General features: G+C 43.6%; 2 protein-coding genes across 6 annotated transcripts in view; one reads left to right on the top strand and one right to left on the bottom strand.

Moving 5' to 3' along the window:
- zgc:65811 (uncharacterized protein LOC393524 homolog) overlaps window positions 1–8,469 on the top strand; it is a 9,714-nt gene extending 1,245 nt beyond the window's left edge. Inside the window, exons 3-10 of one of the 4 annotated variants that reach the window (XM_037978640.1) lie at window positions 445–526; window positions 1,557–1,662; window positions 1,769–1,866; window positions 3,373–3,447; window positions 3,537–3,638; window positions 4,618–4,713; window positions 6,123–6,206; window positions 7,869–8,469. In XM_037978640.1, coding sequence (XP_037834568.1) covers window positions 445–526; window positions 1,557–1,662; window positions 1,769–1,866; window positions 3,373–3,447; window positions 3,537–3,638; window positions 4,618–4,713; window positions 6,123–6,206; window positions 7,869–7,958 — 733 coding nt within the window. In that variant the 3' untranslated portion in view covers window positions 7,959–8,469. Of the gene's footprint in view, window positions 1–444; window positions 527–1,556; window positions 1,663–1,768; window positions 1,867–3,372; window positions 3,448–3,536; window positions 3,639–4,617; window positions 4,714–6,122; window positions 6,207–6,515 lie in introns of all 4 variants that reach the window. The other 3 variants (XM_037978639.1, XM_017416637.3, XM_017416636.3) reach the window with 3 other exon arrangements.
- On the bottom strand, window positions 7,826–21,312 carry LOC108236113. Of its 2 annotated transcripts, XM_017416568.3 has the most exons (13): window positions 20,748–21,311; window positions 18,991–19,146; window positions 18,602–18,720; window positions 18,134–18,305; window positions 17,930–18,048; window positions 16,248–17,820; window positions 14,712–14,887; window positions 13,761–13,831; window positions 12,463–12,572; window positions 12,209–12,389; window positions 10,567–10,714; window positions 10,405–10,474; window positions 7,826–8,914 (listed from the first exon to the last, which is right to left on the bottom strand). In XM_017416568.3, the coding sequence occupies exons 1-13, from the start codon at window positions 21,244–21,246 to the stop codon at window positions 8,883–8,885; spliced, it is 3,426 nt and encodes a 1,141-aa protein (XP_017272057.2). In that variant the 5' UTR covers window positions 21,247–21,311; the 3' UTR covers window positions 7,826–8,882. The 2 variants fall into 2 exon arrangements, 1 of the variants encoding a protein (XP_017272057.2); XR_003039176.2 differs by lacking the exons at window positions 7,826–8,914; window positions 10,405–10,474; window positions 10,567–10,714 and having other exon boundaries at window positions 12,251–12,389; window positions 12,463–12,543; window positions 20,748–21,312.
- Window positions 21,313–24,981: the final 3,669 nt, after the last annotated feature.

Here is a 24,981-nt window from a genome sequence, read left to right as displayed (position 1 = left end):
CCCCCGCCTCCTGCGTTAAATAAGATCAGGCGAGGTGTAACGTGACTAGTGGGGCATCGCTGAGCTAAAACCAGCAGGATGTGCCCACGGGGCGGGATACTTGACGCCCCAGTGAGCCTCTGCCAGAGCTGCCTTGTAACGGCAAATAAGTCAAAAACTGGGAATGAATCATGAAAGAACATCTTGAATTTCATTTAAAATGATCAAAATAGCTGGAAAAACATGCAGAACAAAACGATACACAGCAAGCTAAGTAGTTAAGTAATTCACATTGTTTATTAGGAGGAACTACTTTGTGGGGCGGGTGATTTTTTTCTTTTCTTAGGTAAGGCTGTGTCCCAGCTTGCCCTTATGGACCGGCTGCGCCTGTGTTACAGCAAAGGCTAAGAAGCCAAGAAATCGGTTTGTGGTCACGCGGTTGGCAGACGTTCATTTTTTTTCCAGACGCACCTTTCACCTTCCTCGAGATGGTTCCTGGGAAAAACGCCTCCGGCTGCAGCACACATCACGCTCCAAGCACAAACAGGTGTGGTTCCCCAACAAAAGTAAACACGGTGATGTCAAGCTTGGCAGAGATGTACAATTAGGCGTTCACAAGTGAAGAGGAGGAAGATCCGTGTTTTGCGTGTTGACAGAGGCGATGAAGAGCAGGAGGAGGCATGTTCGCCCACTGAACAGGACCAGAACCGAGCAGGTTGAATCTGTCTGCTGGTCCAGACGTGCGTATTTTCCCAACCAACTCGGCCAGCTGCTCTTTAGAATGGTCCATGTTGCCTGCACGCACGACAACCAACGAGCGGCTCCTGGAAGCCGAGTATTTAAAAGCGAAACGGCAACACGGCGGGTCCGAGCGCTTCCACGCAACTAAACACGCCCACGAACATCTGACCAATCACACGACACTTGGAGCAAACAACTGTGAAAAAAAAGTTGGGCCGGGGCCTCGTGTCGCGAAGCGGGGGACGAAGCCGCTATGAGAAAAACCTATATATCGCTCACAAAATCAATCTAACATTAATGAATGGTTAAAAAATGACTCCAGTCGAGATGAAATAATATCTCCAGGCTTCGTCAAGTGCACATGTACTCCATTAAATGTCTCCTTCCATTCGGGAAGTGACCTCCTGCCGCACTCCATTGTCTCCTTAGGAGCTCCCATTCTTTCTCACCACATGACAGCTCTGTGGAAAATGTTTGACGTACAGTCGCCGCGCGCAGACATTCAAACAATGACCAGCGACCGATTTCACCCAGAGGTGACTGCAGCCTCACCCGGGAGTCGGGGATAAATATAGAGTCAGACATCCGGTTCTTTCGGTGAAGTCACCAGGTCGCCATGTTTAATGAAAACAAGACCCTCAGGCGCAAAGTAAATTTGAAGCTGAGTCGTCGAAAAATCCGTATAATTTCCAGACAAACCTTAAGAGTTGAAGTACAGAAAGCCACAGACTTTGTTAGTGTGGCGAAGTGATTTATTCTTCCAGTCATAGATGTGAAACTTTGTAACCAAGAACTGTGGTTAAACGCGGCTCGCTTCGCTCCTCTTTTTTTCACAGGTGGTGGGCTTTGCATTCTTGGGCCTGGGCTTGTGGTTGAGGTTCAGTGAGAACACCAGAGCAATCTTCAGCATAGAAGATCTCAACTCCAGCGCCTTTGTCATCGGTCAGTTTCACCCACACACACACACACACACACACAAAAGCTCATCAGTAAGCCATTCGCGTGTTTGGTGTTTAACAACAGCCGTTCCTGTTCCCTCCCTCCTCAGGAGTGACTGTGCTGATAGCGCTCGGCTCGATAATGCTGATTGTGGTGGTGTTCGGAGACTACGGGGCCTGCAACGAGAAAAGATGCGCTCTGCAAGTGGTGAGGCAGCCCTTCTTTGCAGTGCCATTTCCTTTCTGCAAACAGGCCGGAAGGGCAGGATGCTTGCATCAGACAGGAGCAGCAAACACAACAATTACGTGTAATCTTACTTCTCATCAGCAAGAACAAACCAGGCTGGTGCCGCATGTTTCGGTGTACTAGTTGCATTTGTATCTTCATGTTCCAAAAGAGTGTGAAGGACACGGCAGCAGAAAGAAACGTTTTGTCTGTCGTGACCTTGTTGCTATGGCACGGAGCCAACTAAGTCTAGAGGAAAGGATTACTTTCTGTGATTAAGATGACTGAACTCACTCACTCCCCTTCTTGTAAAAAAAAAGCTTTTAATGTGTCACACACTCCATAATTTAATTTTACATTTGGAGGACTGATAGAGGGGGTCAGTGAGGCCAAAGGAGCTTAAAAGTGAAACGGAAAAGTACAACCAAATCTGAATAAGCTGGGACATTGTGTAAAATCTCATAACCCTATACTTTATTCGTAATGATAGTTAATTGTTCATCAGAATCCCCAAGGGTGGTTTGTTTGGTTTATCTCTGCGTCTGGGAGAGGTAATGTCTGGACTTAAACACACACATATTAGATACCAAGTGTTTTCATGCTTTGCATTATTAGACCCACACGAGGTGTCTTTAGTTTGCAGCTTTATTTGATTTCCATCTATATGTACATTATTTCTGGCTCACATATACTTCCTGGTTTCTTATAGTTCCTGTGAATTTAAAAAAAAAAGTGATTTAAAATGACTCTAAAACAAGAACAACCCTACTTTAGCAGAAGTAACAGTAAGAGAAACAGATAACTTCCGTATGACTGATTTTCTCTTCCTGATGTTGCAATGACTTGAGTACACAACAGAATAAAATCGCCACAGTCTGTCATTTTACTGCCCCCCTACCCCCTCTGTTTATTTTACTTTCTTTTTTAATATTTGTGGAGCAAAACCTATTGCAGAAGCTTTCAGGAACAACGTCACTTTTATTTCCACTTTGACCTCAGCAGGTTTTTTTGTCAAAAATGACAAAGGCGAGCTTGTTCGTAGTAGAAACAAAACGGTTTGACCTCAACAGAAAAAAAAGCTTTAAATGGAAACTAGAATATAGAATTAAACCGAGGTTCTGTTGGATTTCTTGGTACGTAAATTTGACCTTTTATGATTTTCTTCTTGTCTGTGGAGAGGCGTTCAAAAACCTGCCCACGCGTGTGATTGGCCGGTCTGATGCACAATAAACAAATACACAACAAACAAATACTGCAGCAGCATTTAGACGATCTGAGCCAAACTGTTGATTCAACATCAAATTCTTCATCTGCCTGTAAAAAGTCACATTAGGTGATTGTTTAATGCATATCATCTATATGTGATAAATACAAGATTCTACTTTTTTCCTACTATTCATGTTTTGATGTAAAAGCTGGGATAAATTGGAAAAACCTTCCTGGTTTGTTCAGTTTGTAACAATAGCTTCTCTCTTCCTGTCCCGTCAGTTCTCTGCCCTCCTGTTCTTTCTGGCTGTAGCTGAAATCGTCGTCGGAGTGCTTGCTTACAGCAAGCGCGATATGGTCAGTTCAGAAAGTTTGCACTACGTAAAGGAGCCAGTAGTTTGGACCGGGATTAAATGTTTGATTTTTTTTTTTTTTTTATTCATAAGGTTGGACTCAGACTGGGGGAGTTCTACACCAGCCTGTATGGTCTGTATGTGGCCAGTGGAGACCCAGCCATGACCGTCACTCTCGCTTTCATCCACAACTCGGTAAGCACCAACTGATGGCCTTCCCATCCTCCATGAGAAGTCACAAAGGCGGCTCTCAGTCATGTGGTCGCATGACGAAAACTGCAACATTTTTGTTCTCATAGCAGCTTCGTCCACCGCTTCACCACACAAGGCCCACGCCGAACCTTTTCTCACAGGGGTTTGAGCCAAGTGTCGCGTGATTGGTCAGAAGTTGTTGTGGGTGTGTTTATGTGTTTATTCTGGTGAGCTTTAATGGAGTCATTTAGCTTCTTCTGCTTCTGCTGAGAAGCAGCTGGAGGCTGTTAGAAAATACAGCCGTCTTTACAACTGAACTTAGAAACCTCTGAACGTAAAAAGGCCGCATGGAGACAGAGGCAGCTCTTCGTGGCTGTGGTGGCCGGGAGGAAGTAGGTCTCTGCCCGGGCAGCCTCAGGACACCTTCCTTTTGTTCGCTCGTTTTTGGGCACCATCGTATTTGCAAATACCAAACGTTGCGTACTGTCTTGGTCTGCTCATTAAACACGTCTGGTCGCAGTAAAGGAAGCTAAAATCTGTATAAGGACAGGAGAGCTGAGAAGAAACCCGTTTTAACGCTGCAGGAGGAGGGAGGAGCTTCCCGGGAGTTCTGCTCCGAGTGTCTCGTGGACGATGAGAGGTGTGGGCGAAAACGAACAGATTGTGACCGTGAACCGACTTTGTGACTTCTTATGGAGAATGCTGGAGCCTTAATGTATTTGCAGAAGCATAGGTAATTTTTTTTTTTAAATACCTAAATGTTTTTAATACTTCAGGTTTTTTGTTGAGTTTATTCAGATAAATTATGTTTCAAAATTTAGACTTTTTTTTTTGTTTTGTTTTCAAATGTCACATTTTCCTGTCAGTTCTTCACTTAATTTTGATGTTTTTAGTTCATTTACTGATAGGATGTTTAATGTGATAAAAGTGCCTTTCTGTCTTATTCACCCCGTTCTGTCCCCTTCTGTCCTTTGTCCTGCAGCTTCACTGCTGTGGACTGACCGGAGTCTCAGTAATCGAGGCCGTAAAGCAGACCTGTCCTGCTCCAAATGGTATCATGGAGCACTTTGCCATGCCTGTAAGTTGAGGACATGAAATTATTTCTTTTCATTTTTAAAACCCAATCAGTGTGTAGTACAAAACAAAAACCAAATCAAAGCCACCGAAGCCCAAAGCAGGACTTCATTTCCTATTTAAGAGACAATTCCAGATGTGTCAAAGAAACAAAGAGCGTCCATTCTTAACCGAGTGGGTGGCAATGAAGGAAGGTAAATACCGGGGTGAGATTGGAAGGTAGTTCGGAGGTTTTGGCTTCGAGGCCATCCAGGAGCTGGTGAAGAGGCGTCCAGGTGGCAACAGGAGCAGGAGCAGACTGACACGGTGTAGCCTGGACCTCCTCCGCTGGCGGAGGCAGGTACTCCTGAAGCTCCTTGGCTAAAGGACTGTAGCGTGAAGTCGACATAGACCTGGAAGAGCGCCATGACGGCGGCAGCAGCATCAGACTAGGTTCAGGCTGAGACGTGATCAACCTTCCTGTCAGTGAGTGTATCTGAAAGAGTTTCAACCTGTAAAGGTCTAAAGCTGTGAGGTGACCTATAGTCCCGACCAGTGGAAGTCAGGAAACTTTCAACAGGAATCAACGCTTAAAATGTAGAAATTGTTGTATTAATTTAAATTTAATTTCTAAATATAATCTTAAGAATTCATGGGAATAAACCTAGAATTTAAAATATTAAAGGTTACATACAGCTTTAGAAAGATGTATATTTGAGTGTAATCTTGAGTAAAACCAGCAGATTTCATTGTTGTATGACACAATGAGAGGCACCACACCCTACAAAACAATAAACTGTCACCTGGACATGTAGAGACAGGTGGTAACGTGTAAAGTGGAAAGCAATTTAATAAAACTTGTTTTGTTTTTGTTAAATAAAAATAAAATAAAAACCAAACTTGTAAATGGTTTTGATCAGAGTTGAATGAATGAACAAACCTTTTGAGTGTCTTTTATTTTTGTGATATGCAATTTACTGATTTATCTTTTTATATGAATCAAGTGACAACATATTTTTGTTCAGAGTTGTGTACAGGAATTTAGAAAAGGATTACAAAAAGAAAACTGTAAAAACGCTGAGAATCCACTGTTCTCTATAACTCAGTTGTAACAGTGACGTCATCGCATGCTAATTAGGGAATTAAAATTGTAATTTTAATAAACTTTGGGTCAAACTCCTGATCTGCCTGAGACTTTACCTGCCTGATTTAAAAAAAAAAAAAGTGTAGATCTGTGTAGATATAATTAAAATTATCACCAATTTCCAGTTAATTCCAGAGAAAACATCTCCAAACTGGAAAATTTCCAACATTTTCCAGTTTGACTTAGCATAGAAAGTTTCTGGAAATTCAGCAGGACTTTGGCCACCCTGACAAAAGTCCAAGTTCACTGTGGGAGCGTACGTGCTCACAGCTTCTCGTGTCTTCTTTCAGAGTTGTCCCGTGACCATCGCCAGCATCTTTGACAGTCGGGCATCTCTGGTGATGGGCATCTTCGTGGGAACCGGAGCTCTTCTGGTAAGCGAATTCTGCGCGTTCATTTCTTCACAACCAATAGATCAAGTCTCATTCGAAAGAGGGTAGTTTATTTACACTAGGAAGAGGAAATAATGTGCAGTTTAACAGGTTAAAAAAAAAGTTCAAAATCAGCTTTTTGGCTTGAAGTGCATCATCAGCAAATAATACAACTGATTCAAAAGGTGTGGAAGCTTCAGTCTTTGAAGTTCATGACAGTGTTTTAATCACCTTCCTCCCCCCTTTGCCTTTGGTTTTACAAATGTTCTTTTATTTTTCCCCTCCCCCCCCACCAATCATTGCTTCCCAAAGTTCGTAGCCCTGATTTGCAGCGCGGTGCTCAGTGCAAGCATTCACCAGTCCGCCTCACCTACCCAGTACATTGTCCTGACTCAGTCCACTCCCGCCCCAGCTCCCCTGCAGACATTTCAGCACATCTCCAGCTCCCACCCCGATCAGGACCCGGTGGTCTTCACGCCCCTGTCAACGGTCAACATCCCATCGGCTCAAGCATAAGAACGCTCCTGTCAGTTGTTGCCATTTCAGTTTCACAATATGCCAGTGTAGCAAGTCCTTAGATTCTCTCAGCATGTTTGCAGAATTCCTCATGTTTTTACCAGTAAAATCCACCCTGAAATAAGTTACTGAGACTGTTGGATTATGGCTTAACGTTCCTTAATTCCACAGAAAATGGGACAAGTGTCAATTATTAAAATTAAAGTTTTTTTTCCACGCACACCACCAGCTGGCAAACATGACAGGCTGCACAGTGCCTTGCAAAAGAAAATGTGTCTAGTTTATTAGAAATCAGCTGCTTTTTTTTTTTCAACGTAAATTACTGTAACAGGGTTGGATTTTGTCTTTTCAAGTTTTGCTTATTAGGGATGCACCAATACTAGTATTAGGCATGTGGGTACTTGTACTCATAAAAAGTGTACCAGTACCACTTTGGGCAACAGGAGCCACGTGGAGGTGTTTCAAAGTAACGATGGTGACGAAAAGTGAAGCCCACAAGAGGACGGGCAAAATCCAGCACTTTTAAACACAATTATCTTAAAAATCAACAATGTTCCTCAACAGCAGCATAGTGTCAAACAGACACTTACAGCTCGTGGTCTTTAAGGTCCTCTTTGTGCAGGAGTGTGGCTGATGCTGTGGCAGCTGGGCAGTTTAAACATTAGCACACTCCCGCCTTAAAGCTGCTCAGGAACAGCTCAACGTGCCAGTTTAAAGAGCCTCATCCTGACGATGAGCAGACCCTCTGGATTAGCCCGTTCTCCACGCTACAGAAGAGGCTTTTGACACCCTTACTGCTCACTAATTGGCACTTTTGGAACAGACGGAAAAATCAGAGCAGCTCAAACTGAGCCAGGACGGCAACAAAGTAGTTGTAAGAAATGTGATGAAACTTGTTAGTACTCTGTGGTGGCAAGTACTCACGCTTGGTTTAAAATAAATAAATAAAAATAGTACTGGTGCATCCCTGCTTCCTAATAATCACTGAACACGCTCTCTTTATTTTCACGTGTGCTTTGTAGACAGTTTGTGTGCAGCTCAGTAGCACTGGAGTGTCTTTTGACACAGACTCATCCTGTGGAAGGTGGCAGTTTTTGGTTCTATCCCTGTTCTTTATTTTCCCCTCCTCCCTCTGTGTTTGCATAACAGATCACTGCCCTGGTCTGCGCCATTATCCTCCTGAACCAGCTCAAGAAAGTCCATCAGGCGGTCACTTCTTACTATTCAGCCGTGTACTAAGAAGAGGCAGAGGGGGGGGGCTTTTCCATCCTCACCCTCCTCTGCCTCAAAGACCCATCGCTGGAAACTCAAACAGCAGATCAAGTGTTTACAGATTTAGAAAAAGAAAACCCAAATTGTATGTGAACTGCAGATTGTTGTAGAAGCTGATATGTGCTAAAACACACTTCAACGTCCCCCCAAAAAACATCCCAGTTTAGTGTGAAAATACCAGTAAGTGTTTGGCACACCAACTTAATGGGCCAAAAAAAAAACAACCCAAAAAACCGACAGTCTTTAGATGCAAACAACCAGGAGCAGCTGGTTTATTTCCCCCCCCCCCCTTCAGTGCAACACAGTTTTACATCTTAATTTTCACTCTTCTTCCGCATGCACGATGGACGCTTTTAATGCTTTTAAAGTTTTGGCTTTTCTAAAGTTTTTAATGTTGCAGCACAGAGAGCTTCGTGACATTCTGTTAGTGACTGTGTCAGTAGTGTAAAAGGGGGGGAAAAAAAAAAAAAAAAAAAAAGGGATCATGTTATTAAACTTACTCAAATCTTCCATAAAGTTTTGTTCTTGTATGAAACTACAAAACTGAAAGTGCCCAGCTAGCTTTATTTTGTTGAATGTGAATTCCATTTTATTTCTACTGTATAAATTATGCCTCGAGGGCCAAAAACAAAAAGGGATTTTTAAGGAGTATGTTGCATATTAGACAGTCCACTGTGTTTTAAAAACGTCTTTGAAAATGTAAAGAGTGAAATGTTGCCTTTAAATAAAGTCCTGAACCTGTCAGTTTGTTGCTGTGACCAACTAAAGGTTTAAGCTGAATGCCTTAAACTGCTTTTGTTGCCTTGTTTTGTTTGTACTGTGTATCCACGACGCTTGTGCACGTTTCCATTAAAACGAACAAAAACATGTGACGGTTGTGTAAAAGTGTCTTTATTTCGTCGCTCTTGCATTGCTGTTGGGACCTGCGAGGAAAGAAGAAAAGTCCTCAAAACTAATGACTTGTGAACCCGAGGTCTTAACATGTCGGTTTTCAGAAATTATTTAAAACTGGGAGGTGTTGAAGACCTTAAAATCTACTCCAATACAGGGTCCACTCAAACCACACTAGCCCCACCTCCTTAGTGGCTTTTTACCAGCTTAAAACACTTCAAATATTAATACAGGTTTATGTGAAAACCTTTTCACCACCGTTGGTTTAGCATTCCTACAAAAATACGAAATTCTGACCAGGGGTGCAACAGCTAGCGGCCACCACCACCATCTGTGCTGTCAAATAATCGCAGGATTTTATGCGAATATCCATGTAATGCAAAAATGGCAGCAATGCAAGTGTCCTTGAAATAGTGTTTTCATGAACAGCTAAGAAATTTTGGATCCACTTTGGCTGCATTCACGCTAGCCATTAGCTCGTCGGTTCCGATGGAAATAAAAGCTTCTCCAAACTAGGGCTGTTCAAAGAGCCATCTACGACACGGATTTTTAAAAATCGGCCAATTGCATGCCTTAAATGTAAACTGAAGTAGATAAAAGGTCTAAGTTATACATCAAATTTTAGAATTGTCTCAGAGTTTAAAAAGGTAACATGATAGCTTGTTCCAAATCAGGCTGTTTTTTCACAACTGTTTAAAAAAACTAAAATGCCCACAGTGAGCAGCAGCTGTGTGACAGGAAATACGATGAGCAGAAAAGGAACTTCGTACAGATAATCAGACTATTGACAAGTCAGTGAGCATAGGAGGGTCCAAACGGGGTCACACAGCCCAGTCTGAAGTAGCTCTGCTGATGTACGGTAAATGGCCTGCACTTGTATAAAGTGTGTCACACACTGATGCCCTCTGACCACCACCAGTAGGCAAGGCGGGTGAAGTGTCTTACCCAAGGACAACGGCTGAGACTGACAAAGTGGGGGCTCGAACCAACAACCTTTCAGTTACAGGACGAGCCCTTAGCTGCCCATACATGTTAGAACCGACACAACCAGCACTGATTTAATGTGGAGCGTACTGAAGCTGTTCAAACACCAAAACAGATCAGTTTAGCCTTCCTAAAAGAGGTTCAGCAAGTTTCAGTAGAGTTCAAGTTTTTAGGTCTGAAAATCACCAACTTCAAAATCCAACCAAACACTGGTTACACAGAACTAGTGTGGCTGCAGAGTGATGAATGACTGCTGCAGTTTGTTAACGGAGAAACCGAGTGGAAGCTTAAAGCTAAAAATTAAGCAATTCAAAGACCACGTTTTGGAGGATCTGAAGAGATCTCATTTCAATAAGACAAACGTTACAAACACAATGAGCTAAACAGATTGGAATAATAATGGTTAAAATAGATGAAAGTATGCTGAAGAAGTCCAAAAACTAAAGAGGAAAACAGCGTGGCTCTAAGATCTGACAGCATTATGTCTACGTTTACACAGTATAAACTTCCAAACATCCCAGTTTCTTTTAGATCTTACCTTTTACACACTTCACTCTGCAGTCATCATGAGCAGCTGAGCAGACTTCTGTCAGGCACAAAAAGTAGATCTGTTGGGAAATAAAAGGAATAAAACAACATGATGACAGCCGTCCTAATCAGTACTAAACCTGGACTTGACTGCACACACACACACACACACCTGTGGATCCTCCGGGGCTGAGCGTCCCCCTTTGGCCCTGTGAGGTAAACTCTCCGAGGGGAGGGAGGGGAAGCTGGTAACTTTAATCCTCTGGATGTGTTGAGAGCCTGAGGAAGGAAGCAGCTGCGATGTGCCCCGGCTGCTACAACTGAACGACACACAACAACGACTGACCGTTAAACTGAACCCTCGTGAAGAATTTACAGGAAACAGCTCCATCCAGCGTCCATGTCCCTGTTGAAGAAAAGCCTCCCCTCAACATAATGCTGCCACCACCATGTTTCCCAGTGGGTTTGGTGTAATGAGGGTGATGTGCAGAGTTTGTTCGCTGCGTCCTCTACATGTCTCGTGTCCAACTGCAGACAGGACTTTGCATGGATTTCTTCCTGCCACTCTGTCTTTCATAAAGGACAGATCTGACGAACAGTTGTCCTGCGTGGACATTTTGTCCCACCTGAGCAGCTCCTCCAGAGTTACCAGGAGTTTCTTGGCTGCTTCTCAGACTAATGCTCTCCTGCTTTAAACGGCTTCATCCATGACCTGCTGGGTGCGCTCCTTGGTCTTCATGATGCCGTTTGCTCACAGATGTTCTGTAACAAACCCGAGGCTCACAGAACAGCTGGATATATGATGAGGTTAGATTACACAGGTGGTCTGTTTATTAGTTGGGTGATTTCTGGATTTGATTTATTTATCGGAGTAAAAGGGGGCCTAAACACGAAGGCATCCTAAACTTTTCAGATTTTTATTTGAAAATAAATAAATAAAATACTAAAACCCACACATTTTCTTTCCACTTCCCAATTATGTGCTACTTTGTGCTGGTCTACTGAAGGACAGTTTAGGACTTGTATAAGAAGAATTCATGTCAGAAAGTAGTGACTGAAGGTTTGCTTAGCAAAAAAAAATAAATCAAAAATGAACGGAATGAGTGGAAGAACGAGTCAGCCAGGCTGAGGAAGGTCAGCTCGCTCAGACGAATTTAGAAAAGCATTCAGCCTTCGTTACCCTGCAGTAAGAACGTGTTGATTAGTGAAAGTTCTGTGACGCGTGATGAAGGTATAAAAACGGCTCAAAGTTGGATTTATTGGACGCTCCGTTCGGCTGTGCAGGGTGTGTTTGCACCAATATAGTCCTGAATACTGCTGCAACCCGGAGGCTCCGCTCGTTAATTCTGATGAAGAAACACCACTTCACCACAGAAACTCAGGAAAATACCTTCTCTTAAACATGTTTCCAGATCTGCATTGTGTTTTTAATTTAGCTGCAGAAAAATCACTTATTTAAGGTCAATTTCTCACAAACACCGGTCTTGCATCTAGGACCTTAAAGTTACTTTAATATTTACCTAAGGCTGCCTAAATATAATGTGAATTTAAACTTTGAATGAGTGAAAGTTACAGATATGGTCTTATGAGTCCTGCATTAGCATTTTAAACTTGACTATGTCACAAAATAACTAACTATATGGACAAGTTTGCAGCATTAGTTATGATAAAAAGGCAAAAACAGAATAAAGTGTCAGATTTTAAACAGAAAACTGCAGTCATAAACTACAAAAGCTCAGTCATCAGTGGGTAGTTCAAGGACTGAAATTGCATGCAGTCTTTCCTTTTATAAACAACAGAACATCTGAACATACCCGTCATAAAAAAGGATCCAGCTGACGTGTGGCGTCGGCGTGTAAGCCAGGCAGGAGTGGACCATCAGCACCACGCCGGGCCCCGGGGCCTCCAGCAGCCTGAGCTCCACATAAACGGGTTTGTTCTGAACGAGGCTGTAGGGAAGGTGAGCTTCGGGGTAGTAGCTGCCGAAGGACTCGTCTACAATATATAAAAAAATAAAAAGTATAAACGTCAGACACTCCCGAGGCCCGACCTGACATTTCAGACAGACCTGTGGCGAGCCTCAGAAGCACCGTGGCGGCAGCAGGCGTTTGTTGATCCTTCATGGAGAACCTCACTTCATCTGGAGAATCTGGGGAGGAACCACAGCCCACCATCAACCTGCAGACACATTAAAGTACGCTGAGCAGGCACTGCGCTGCAGTTTGTGTATTTGTGTGGGATTCTGCCGTTCTCGCTGGTTTAGTGTTCTTTAAATCTGACAGGAGGAGATTTAGTGACGGTCTTCAGCTCTAGCCGTGCTAGCACAGTTTCCTTCAGTATTTTGAGTTGAAGATAGGTCAGCACTTTGGCTCTTACCAAGTTAGCGCCATTTTTGTGTTTGCTAATGTTGATCAGCTACAGCAGCCATCTTGAACTGGGGAGGCTCCAAAGGTTAATCGGTTGTAAATGTAAAAATCAGTGATTACTTTTCAGTGTTTCAATTAAATCTATCCAGTAATTCTTGAGATATTTTGCTAACACTGTTATTACCAACATTTAATGCCAAAGTTTTAAGAAACGATGTCACCAAATTTTAGCTCAATATTTGTAAAATTGTTTGCTGTGGCAGCCATTTTAAATTGGATAAGCTGAAGATTTACATTTAGCGATTACTTTCTGAGAGTTTCATTAAAATAAAAGCTTTTTTATTTTTATTATTATTTGGTGTTGACTAACAAAATTCCAGAGAAATTTGATCAATTTACTGCCTCAGGTTTTATTGTGTGAATGCCGAGTCAGCAATCATACTACCCACTTGTTTTGTTTAATTTTTTCCTGTTTATTTGGAAATTACATCAGCAAACTTTGTGCTATTTTAGCCATTTGGATACCAAAACTTCCAGTTCATTTAGAGGATGGGTACTATGACTTCTGGTTTTTGTAATCTTTAATACTTTTCAAAAATCTTTAACTTTATTTACAAATCTTCTCTCCGAAGAAATGCATCAAGATCTCTTCAGTTCCTTTAAAAACACTGATTTTTTTTAATCTGCTTCAGCATAGTTGCTCAATTTCTTCTTCTAATGCTACTTTTAGTGTTTAGCTATTCTGCTTCTTTTAGCTTTACCAACTCAGTTTCAGGTTCAACAAATTAAAAAAAATTTTTTAGCACTTAGCATTCACAGAAAACAGCAATTTCTCTCGTTTGTCTTGCTTTCAGAGGACTGTGTGTAATTGTCAGGCAGTATTGACCAGTTCCATGCCAGCACTGACAGCCTTTAATGAAGGGCTTGCCAGCAGGAATTGTGAAAGACTACACCAAAATAAGTTTCACATTTAGCTCTAATGGAAAAAAACAAAACATACCTTCCAGGAGAGGAAACCAAGCTGTCTTTAGGTGACTGGACGCCTTGGACTTCCAACAGATTAACCATCATCTGACCAAACATCAATGATAAAAAATATATTATTTCCCAATGCATCTAGTCACTTTAAGTCAACTATACAGATGGGAGGTCAGATTGAACAAAATAAGATTTTAGAATAATGCAATCCCATCTCTTAAATTGCCTGACAGATAAAAATGAGTCAGTTTTAAGCTAAAATGTTGCACACTTAGTGCTCAGTATGTGATGCTCAGCTACTACCTCACTGATTTTTAGATCAGCATCTGTAAAACTGAGCTGAACTGTAGCCATTTTAAGGTTTCAGATCAGTTGGCTGTGGCAGCCATCTTGACCTGAGTCGACTCTAAAAGTAATCAGCTCTAAATCTAATTACTTTAAAAGTTTTTTAAAAATTCATCTACTGGTTCAGGGTATTTTGATAACACTACAGACAAGGGCAAAGAAATCTTTTAAAGTTCAGGAGGTATTTAATGAAATGATTAACATTAAACTTCTAACCCAAAAACAGTGGATCTCTCTCAAAGACACCTCTCTATGAAAGTCTAAATTTAACTTGGGGAAGTGAGAGAGGAAGTGTTTCACACCAGTGGTTTGTAACCGGTTGGTTGAGAGGCAGAGCTCTAATTCTCATCAGTCCCCAACATACAGACCCAGGTAAGAAGGGAACCAGCTTAGTGATGCCGAAAAACCTGAAGTGAGCATTAAGTTACAGTGCCTCACTAAGACACTAATCCTGCTGTCCTGCTTCGTAGCAAATGCCTCAGGTGCAGGGTGAACTTGAACCCAGCTAAATACATTTATTTTAGCTAAACTGATCGTGCGCTCCCAACAAGGCATTTCAAAAACACTTCATTTGTAGCTTTCTAGCTTTGTGCAAACAGTGATAAACATGGAGAGAAATGAACCTTACACGTTTGTTTACGCCACAGCCGCCCAAGGGAAGGATGTAGATGTCAGGGTGCGAGGTCAGCTTCTGCAGCATGCAGGACCCTTTCCTGTCCTCAGAGGAAAGAGCGGGAGGGGCCGCTGAAGCCTCTGCCACAGAGTCAGGACCAGCAAAGACAGAAAACCGTCCTGCTGTCCCATCTGTTGACCCAGATACAACATGTCCCTGCTGAGTTACATGTGCACATTTGATTTTAACAATGGCAAAAACTGGGAGCTCCTAGTTGCAACATACGAGGCGTTGCATTCCAGCTTCAAAGTGTGCAAAGAAAATGTTTGGCGATCAGTTTAACTTCACGGATGATTTCTAGGTTTCAGACAAGTAAAAACAAGATTCGTTGGGGAGAGGCTCGTGTGGCACAGTGGGAGAGAAGCAATCCAAACAAACTCTGCAGTCCACATCTGAAATGGGTCCAACACCACAGGGTGAGGCAAAAGGAGTGCACAGCTTACCAGTAATAAAGATACTACTGTATATAATGGGGTAACAAGAAGAAAAATGAGCTAAACAAGTCATGCTTTAAAAGGTTTTGCCCCATGCAGCAGGGTTTGTTCAGGTAAACAATACAGGCATGATATCAGATACCGTTTTAGCCTGTCAAGACTTCCTGCCCCCCTGTGGTGCTCTGAAGTCATAACACTAAAAACATGCCAGCTCAGTTAAAGGATAAGAAATACTTGCAGTCAGGGAGGAAAGAAAGTCCTACCTCTTTCAGTTTAAGAGAATCTGGTTCTGAATTTATTTAAATCAGATCTCAAGAGCTTCTCAGACTCTACAGGCCTCAGTTAGCAGGTTAAAAAGGTAAAAGCTCATGGCAGCACAACTTTGGTTTGCAATGCTGTGTCTGAATGGACCACAAAACTTCTGGAACAACATCCTTCCAACAGATGAGTCCAAAGCAGAGACGTTCCCCCATTATGCACATCAGTATGTTTGGTCACATATTGGCACAAACAATTCATATATCAACTATTAAGCCCAGTGGTGAAGAGTTGATGATTTGGGCTTGTTTTGCAGTCAGACTTGGCCACCTTATAGTAATGGACCATGAACTTCTCTGTGGACCAAAGGATTCTAGAGTCAAACATGAAATCATCTGTCCGACAGCTAAAGTTTGGCTCAAACTGGGTCATAATGCAACAGGACAATGACCCCAAACACAGCAGCTGATCTATAACAGAATGGCCGAAACAGAAATCAATCGAGGTGGTGCAACCGTCTAGTCAAAATCCAGACCTCCACATGAATATAATGCTGTGATCGGACCTGAGGAGAGCTGTGCAGAAATGAATGTCTGCAAACCTCAATGAACCGGAGAAATGCTATAAACCACCATGTGAGAGAGACTGAGGCATACAGAAAATGACGATTTTTATATACTTGAGGTTGGATTCAAAAAATATTTTACCCTTTGTAAAATCCTAGAACTGAATAAGGGTAGGACTTCCTTCTTTCCATGACTGTCAGCCCAGAAACACGACTCCCGCTGTGATCATTTACCTCTCATTTCTTTATCCAGCATCTCCTTGGCTCCTTTGCCACCATGTTTCTTAGACTGTTTAGATGGAAGCTGCTGATGAGTGATGAAGTAGGAATAAAGACTTTGGAGGAGGGGGTCGTGCATCGACAAAGACGCCTCAGAAGCAGGAGCAGATGGCTGTGTTTTGCTGAAGTCAAGGTGTGGAGAAAGTTGAGATGCAGATTTTGCAGATGCTTTCTTTGCCTTTCTGTAGTCCTGATGTAGCTTCTGGTTGTATTTGAACAACTGTGGCAGATAATAGAAATAGTAATGGTACAGTATTTTTTTCTGAATGTCGTTCATCGACTCTGTGGGCGGAGTTTCATGATTGGATGGTTGAAGTGAAGGAGATGCTGCAGTTTGGGGTGTAGGCTGAACCAAATGGTTAAATTTTCCACGCAAAGCCTCGGGCACATAATTCAGATAGTTGTTGTAATAAGGGTGATAGTAGTACTTGTAAGGATCTGCGTTGTAGGTGAATCCTGGAGTTGGGAAAAAGGGTTGTTCGGGAGGAGGAACGGAAAGAGGACCTGGTTTGTGAGAACAACTCTGAGGCACTGGAGGCTGGACTGCAGGAGTCACAGAGGCAGGTCGTCTCCCATTCGACAGGTCCGATTTATCCATCTTCATGCTGCGTTTTCCATGGCTGGAAACTAAGGACAGATTTGTTTCTGTTGCCAAGTGAGGATGTAAGAGACCCAGTCTTTTAGCCTCACCTTTGGCAAAACGTGGCAAGTAGAAGAAATGGTATGGAAAAGGCTGCGGAAGGTAAGAAGAATAAAGTGCTGCCACCTTGGAACTTGTTGGGAAAGCATAGGGAGCAGGGGTGATTAATGATGAAGAAATCTCGTCCGAGGCATCTTTTCCAAGACCTTTGAACTGATGGATCTTGGGAGGCTTTGAAGAGAACTCCTGGTTTTGAGGATTAGTTGAGGATCGTAATCTTCCAGATGCACTTGGACCTGGATCCCGAGAAGCTCCAGGAAGAGGGATTTTGGGGAGATGGTAGTAGTGGTAATACGAACTGAAATCGTGACCTGGAGGCTGCGAATGAGGTCCTTCAACTTGAACTCTAAAGGCTGTGGTAGCTGCTCTGTTCTCCAAAGGGTTTAAATCAGGAGCTTTACGATTGTGTTTATCTTGATACACTCGACCCGAATCCTTCATTTGATCTTTGGACGAAAGAGGCCTCTTAGTTCTGAAGTGTTTATGAGTCTCCTTAAGAGGACTTTGGTGATAGTAATGTTCCGGGTTCTTTGGCTGGGAGATAAACTCAACGCCACGAGCCAAAGGTGTAGGAGGGTTATAGGAGCTGTGTCCTTTAAGGCGAGGATATGTAGGGTGAGGATAGTTAGGTGGGGCTAAGTAGAACGGTGGGATCCACAGTAAAGGCCCTAAAGACTTTAGCTTGGGTTTTCCTACTCTCTTGGCAAAATTAGGAGGACTGTCAGCGAGAGGCCGACGGGTAACTGGTAGTTCTTCAAGGGGTGGGATTGGACAGGCCAATGTATAGATTATTGGTCCTATTTGAAGAAAAAGTGTGTGTTTTCCATCCTGCAAAATAAGAAAGTTTTTATTGTAGGTTTTAAAAAGAGGAATCACATTCAGTTTTACAACAGAACAGGATATTTTACGTTTGTTTCATGTACAACCTGAAGTTTACCTTCATTGTGACACCACAGGTGTTAAATGGGATGATGATTATGATCGCTGCATCTTGTTTTTTCACAGTGTAGCCACACTGCTTGGCCAACAGTGATAAAGGGGTCCATTCTCCTCTCACTTTAACAGGTGGAGAAGAAGCCATGGTGTTTGATTTAAGAAGTCGAAAATGAAGTGAACGGTGTTAAGGATTTGGAGAATTTACCATTTATATGTGGCTCCTTGATAGCAGGCGGTTCCTGCAGTTTGAAAGCCAAACCGTGAGAGGAGCAGCAGAGGAAGGACGGCCCCTCACCTGGAGGCTTGTTGTGAGAGACTGGACAGGACGCCTTGACTGGAACCCCCCTCCACAGCAGAGGCAAAACATAGCTGCCATCCTGAATGAACGTATTTAACATAGTGTTTAGGAAAATAATGGTTCCATGCCTCCAGCAGGAAGCATTACACACTCAACGGTCTGCTGAGAAAGTCCCAAACTCTCCTCCAGATACGAGCACACACTGAGTCACAGCTGACATGTGTGAGTCACCTAACCACAGTTACTAAAATAAGAGCCAAAAGGTTTCAGAAATGGAAACCAGACAATGAAGTGAAATTAGTCCCGCTACGGTTGAAATTTGATTCTCAGAAAGCGGCATGTTAAACTCAAGTTTGTACTGAATGGTGCCTGCACCTCCTGAGTGACGTGGCAGGCGTCATACTGAGCCTGCAGGCTGACGTCTCTTGGTGTGACTCGAACAAAGTAACCACACTGAGGAGGGAGCTGGAACAGCAGCAACGACGACCGGTTCACTGAGACACAAACAACTTTGTTTTACTTTGATGGAGAAAGAAGAGCAAAAACACAAATAAACCTACTTTTTTAAACTTTAAGTGCTAAAGAGATCTGTTGTCAAACAATAGACTAAACATTCAGATTTTTATTTATTGATTTAATCTTTCTACTCAATGCAGAATGTCTTATTTTGGTAAAACTCTAATTTCTCCTCCCTAACTTACAACAAAGGCTTACGAACATAAACACGAGACATGGCGTTATGTATTGACAGGATGCAGTCCGACCTTGATCCAGCACCAACTGTATCGCCCGTTTCCTCCTGACGGTGAGGATCATGGCGTCTTCTCCACACTCCACCGTGGGCTCCAGCCTCTGCCAGCTCTCGTCTGAGGCGCCGGGCTGCTGACCTCTGCCCCTCGCCTGGTTCCCCCGACCCTGGACTGGGAAACGAAAACCAAATCTGAGTAAATGGGTTTTTAAATGCAACGTAAAGCTGGAGCTGTCACTCTCAGTGGGGATTCAACGATAGAGCGGTAGAGCTCGGAAATCAAAAGCTGAGATTAAAAACGGGCTCTAAATGTATTTTCTACAAGATGAAAGTTTAAATTAAAAACAGTAGTTTCACCCCTTTTTGGCCTCTAATCTTTGACTGCACTGCTCTGACACAATAAAGTGTTCATATTTTCACCAAGTGCTGTTAGTTTTTTCTTAAATTCTCACTGTTCTATTTAACAAATAAGAAAAATGATCAATAGTCCCACTAAAAGACAAACAAACTAGTAAAACCTGTTTCCTGTTTAACTTGATCCCATGCGTTTACAACTGTGTGGTCGATAAGACAAAGAATATTTCTGACATTCCAAAGTGGGGTTCTGTAAAAAGGCTACGAATCATTAATATCTTACCTGTTGTAGACAACCATCAGCCAACAAGCAAAGTGAATATCTACAGTTTCAGAATGGCTCCAGTATCAAGTTTAGCAGTTCATGCAAACAACATTTCATAAACCTAAACACTGCTGTCAATTTCAAATTAAATGATTATTTAATTTGAGTTATATGACTGTAGCACTTCGGCTGAAATAATGGTCAATTGCAAAACTGAGGTTTAAGAAATTCCACTATAAAATGTCACAAACCAGAGTTGTTTTGACAGCAAAATCTGCTTTGGAGGTGGCTCTGTAGTACTCTGTACCGCACTCATGTCAAAGAACAGCTCAAATGTTAGCTAAAATTAAACATTTGCCTGGCACCGTTACAGTTCGTCACCGTTTTGTCAACCAAACGGCGTCCATTTTCCAACAACTCGACTCCTCCAGGAACTGAGTCAATATTTGGAGACGAGCTGCGCTGATCGGGCGAGCCGACGCGTTCAGCAGCCCCGTGACACGGACGCTCGCACAGCAACGTGGTCCTTGTTCAGTTTTTCTCCACTGAACATGGCAAGCAAACTAAAGAGGTCAGAGGTTTAATTTGAGCTAACACGACATTCTATTAGACCATTATGACATTTTAGAGGCAGTGTTATTTTATTTGCCAGAAAAAAAGTCCGGCCAGCCATTAGCCCGACTCTTAAGTGGACGACTTCTTCTCTTCGTTATTCTGTTCTCTAAAACAGACTTTGTGGTTGAAAACTAAAAGATAATAACTTCCCAACATTACTTCATAAATGACCAGACGATCTCTCTCAGACAGCAGGAATCCACTTCGATCTTGGCCACGCTCAGACTAGATGTTAGCTCATCAGTTCTCTAAACTGAGGCCCTTCAAAAAAGGTAGGATATTATTTGTTCACAACCTTTCCCCAGATCTCCACTTCAAAATGTCTGCAACGCCCCTTTAAACAGCTCCAGCAGGTGCATCACCATGCTCCTAAATGCTTCAAAATGACATGTTAGAAGAATAAAATACTTTGACTAAACTTTGCTCCTTATATTTAACAAAAGGAACTTTTATATTTCTATATTAACATCTAATCTAAAGTTCACCAGGAGGGGTCAGAGCACAGTGAGTGGCCCTGGACGGACAAAAAGGCAGCTCACCTAAACCATCAGGACCCAAATAATAACCGAGATGTTTGAAGTTCGGTCCAAACTGGCCCGTGATGTAGAACTTTCCGGGGACGACGTGTGTAATGTGGGCCTTGCTGCAGTTTCCGTCCGGGAGGCCACGAGGGGCGAAAGGCCTCTTCCTCTCGGTTTGTCTCCGTTTGGAGCGGCTCTTTAAGCCCGCTGCCCTCGACGGGGACACCATTCTGGGTTCGGGTCTCGGCTCCGCCGCGTGTCTGAAGGTTTCGGTCCGGAGCAGGACGCGGGACGCTTCTCCTGCGCGCCCTGAGCCGGAGGGGCGGATGGGGGGGCTGTTCGTCCTTACAAAGCTGCTCCAGGCATCATTGAGGAGCGAGGGGTCGGCCGGCTGGTGAGAGGGGGCCGTCGGCTCACACCTCCCCACGGAAAGTAAGGTTATTGTGATGATGAGGATGATGGTGGTGGTGTGAACAAGCCGAACGCCGAAGCTGTGTGCGTTTTCTTTCAAATGCATCGCCAATACGAGTTTTCCTCTTTGCACCAAAACACTGGGACCGAATGAACGGCGCTAGTATTTTTTGTAGACTTCCTGCCAGCACACCTGTTCCCTAATTGAGCCTAATTAGCCGCACATGCGCAGTAGGTGACAGACTATTACTGCAGCTGCAAGCATTCCCCTTACAGGGAAAGTGGAGGAAAGATTAGTTTTAATTCCACCTAACTTAATGAAATTATTATTAAGGAAGTTAAATTATGTATTTAATTAAAGGCCTAGAGTTCTCCTTTTGAAGGAATGCATATCACCTGCAGAATAAACTGAGATTACCTTATGGTGAGAAATGAAAGGTGGCGTTTTTGGTCATAGCTCGAAAAATAAGGTTAGGCAAAATGTCACGCTCGGAGTATGTGCTGTCAATCACTGTCAACTACTACCACATCAGATTTTAACTTAGTATCTGTGAAACTGACTGAGTTGTAGCCATGTTTGTGTCGGCTAAGATCAATTAGCTGTGGCTAATCAGTTGTAAATGTGCATGAAATGATTACTTTGTTGCAGGTTTCGTTAAACTTCGTCTAGTGGTTCATGAATGACAGACTAAACAGACGCAGGCGAAGACATTGTTGCCCTATGCGGCGGGTGATAAACCCTGTCTGTGGTGTGCACTGAGAGGGCTGCCATGTTGTTTTAGCTGCAGTAAATTAAGGCGCTTGAACACATCTGTCCACTAGAGGGCGGCAGTGAATGCACCATCTGTGTCCGTGTTGATCTGCTGCTGTGACTTCGGTCATCTGACAGGTCTGACCCAGCTCCAAAATGTGGCTCGGCTGGCCCTTTGCCCTTATTTAAAGTAATCTCTGTAGTACCTCACACTGAAACCTGACATTTTCTCAGTCTGATTATGCAACTAATACCCACAAACCTTTTTTTTTTTCTTCTTTGTGACATTACCTGTTGTCAGCTGTCAGGAAACACGACCGGCTTTGGTTTGCCTCCAACTCAAACCGTGTGCCAGTTTTCACATCACTTTGCGGTGGCCATGTTGTCAGCTGAGGTCAGGGGGTGACAGACTGTGCCCGAGTGTGGCGAGCTTTCTGATGAGCCACACAGACATAATATTTGAACCGGCACGCAGTTGGAATCAGGCTCACCACACTTGCAGAGGACTGGGGTGGAGGTTCTTGTGAGGGGAGGTGGGGGCGATCAGTTGATGAAGGGCGCGGCAGTCGGATGACTCATATTTGAAGTTGCCTAGCTACGGCCAGGAGTTGTTTTCTTTAGAGTCAGTGTGTTAGCACAGCCTGCGAGTCTGGATTTCATTGAAAGAGGAAGGCTTTGTGTGAGCTGCCTTTTTAAAAAAAAAAAACAAAACAAAACCAAGGAGGGGCAGAACTGTTCTCAGAGAAGGGAGGCGACCACGTGAGCCGACCTTGGAGCCTTGGAGACTTAAATGTAGTCGTAGTAATGTCAGGGGGGGGGAAGGCTCACTAAGAGCACCTAGAGGTGAGGAAGGGAGTCAAAGAATGGAAACCTTTGGCCAGTAACCATGGAAACGGGTCGGCTCAGGGAAGTGTGAGGAATTTGTTTTTACTGAATGTAAACGGTGGTTATAGGGCTCCACAGCTGGCACGCACACCGTCCACCCCTTAAAACGGCAGCGGCTCATGTTTCCTGTACGGTAAATCCACTGCAGATGGTTCTTAAAGAACAAATGAGTTTGCGTCTTACAGAATCGTCCTCCCAGCTCAGCGTTTCTATCCCCTGCCGCCGAAGGCCAGAGGGCGTGCTCCGGGTGCGTTTGTGGGTCTGTTGGCAAAATGTCTCGCTGGACAGATTTCAGTGAAACTCCCAGCAAATCATTACATCCACATCCACAGCTACGACTACAACGCCACCTAAGCAAAGGCAAAGATGGCTGCAGCAGCTACATTTTGGTGTGGTAGTCGCTGGGGGTCATTCCCAGCACAGATCTCGGAATAATGCGTGAGATCATAACTTTGTTTTCAACATTTAGCCAAAACTGCTCTGTCATTTCTCATTAAAAGATAAAAGCGATAAGCCTTCAGTGATGGAATGTTATGGTTTTTAATTGAATGTAAATCTGTTGGGAAAGGCCACCACACACACACACACACGTACTGTAGGGAGGAAGCTGGTGCTCAGAAACAGTTAAAAGGAGAAATGGAAACTTTGTGTTGTTTTTTTTTCGTCTGCTGCTCCTGTCGAGCTGAATAAACCTGCTTCTGTGTGTCTACAGAAAACGAGAACGAGCTCGCAGCATGGGTCTCTGTCTCGCGCCTGATGCTTGAGCGGCGGCGGGGGCGGCAGCTCCTAAGCCGAACCAGCCCGGTGACACCATGGGGCAGGTACGAGAGGGACGGTTGACTCCTCAGCCTGGGGTTTCCGAGTCTCCTCTTTGTTTGAGTCGTCTCCTGTCAGAGGACCGCTCGCATCACATTTCACTCACATTGCTCTAGTAAATACTCTATGTGCTCCCGGGCTTTTCCACCCCCTTCCTTTTTTTTTTTAATATATAAAAGGAGTGAAGAAATCTCAGGGCAGGGTGCGACATTGTGTAAAAGGAATGAGTGAGCCAGCCAACCACAGACGGGGGAGCTTTAGTATTGTGTAAAAGCAGCGGTGAACTTGGCTGTGGTCAGGCTGACTCCGCTGCTGGCTTCTCTCTTCACACAGTCGTGTCGAAAGGCTCCTTCAAAGACGCCTCATAAACACCTTTATTCAGGGATTTGGGCGTTACTCAACCCCCAAGATTAGCAGTCCATCTTATCGCGCGCCCCGCCACCAAACGCTCGGGCAGTTTATCTCCGCTCAGGACGATTCACCACGTCGGAGAGACAGATGAATGGATCGCATTATCGATGTAACAAACGACTGTTAATTAGGAATGTGAGGCTCAGCTGACTGGAGATGTGAAAATTTGTGATAGAGGAGCGCTTGTTGAGGGAGAGCCGGGCCTCCTGGCAGACCTCGGAAGTCACCGTTGCACTTTATAAGAAAAAAAAGTCAAAGTGCAACGTGGTTCAGCTTTGGTGTCGATTTAAGCTCGGCCTGTCTTTAGTTTTTGAGCTGATGAACCTGAGCCAGGTAACCCTGAGAAAGTAGTGCAAGAATGATTTTTTTAAAATGCGCCTCATGTCAGTTCATGAAACGATTCTTTACAGCTCTGGTTTTTCAAGTACTGATTATGACAAAAGGCCTAACGTTTCTATTGGGCCTCTTTTAACGGTTTCACATGCGCGGGATTGGTCGATTTTTGTTTGGATTTTTAAAAAACGTGTTGCGGTTAACCTCCCGCCCCACCCCTTCCCTCTCTCTCTCTCTCTCTGCCACACACAGCAGTAAACAGTGGCGTGGCTCGAGATCCGCCGAGCTTTTACTCCTAAAGACGATAGCTGACTGATGGCTGACTCATGGCGTTCCCTCTCCCTAAAATACATCAAGATTTGGCCCCCAAAAAAAAGAAAAACGAGAAGTTTCTTGCCCAGCTTGAGAAATGCTCCACAGGCATTTCCCCTTTGGTTTTAATGAGTCCCTGTCTGTGTTTCTGCCAGCTTTATTAAAGCGGCAGGACACGGCGTACGCCTCTGAAAGGTACATCGCAACCCTTCACGTAGCTCACCTGCAGGGCGAGGCCGACACGCCCAGAACACGAGCAGGTCCGACCGCATTTTCTGCTTTTCACGTCTTCTTGTTTTTTTTTTTTTTTTTTTTTTTTTTTTTTTTTTTTTT

The sequence above is a fragment of the Kryptolebias marmoratus genome, linkage group LG12, assembly GCF_001649575.2.
Source record: "Kryptolebias marmoratus isolate JLee-2015 linkage group LG12, ASM164957v2, whole genome shotgun sequence".
NCBI lineage: Eukaryota > Metazoa > Chordata > Actinopteri > Cyprinodontiformes > Rivulidae > Kryptolebias > Kryptolebias marmoratus.
The sequence above is the reverse complement of the archived record's forward strand: the minus strand, read 5'-3'. Positions and strand labels throughout refer to the sequence as shown.

What these genes read in the sequence shown, in the direction of transcription:
- LOC108236113 (XM_017416568.3), bottom strand. Translation starts at nt 21,246, where the DNA reads ATGCATTTGAAAGAAAACGCACACAGCTTCGGCGTTCGGCTTGTTCAC. An exon ending in CAAGGAGCCACATATAAATG is followed by an intron (nt 18,049 to 18,133) that starts GTAAATTCTCCA and finishes CACCTGTTAAAG; the next exon opens with TGAGAGGAGAATGGACCCCT. An exon ending in CCTGTGGTGTCACAATGAAG is followed by an intron (nt 17,821 to 17,929) that starts GTAAACTTCAGG and finishes CTTATTTTGCAG; the next exon opens with GATGGAAAACACACACTTTT.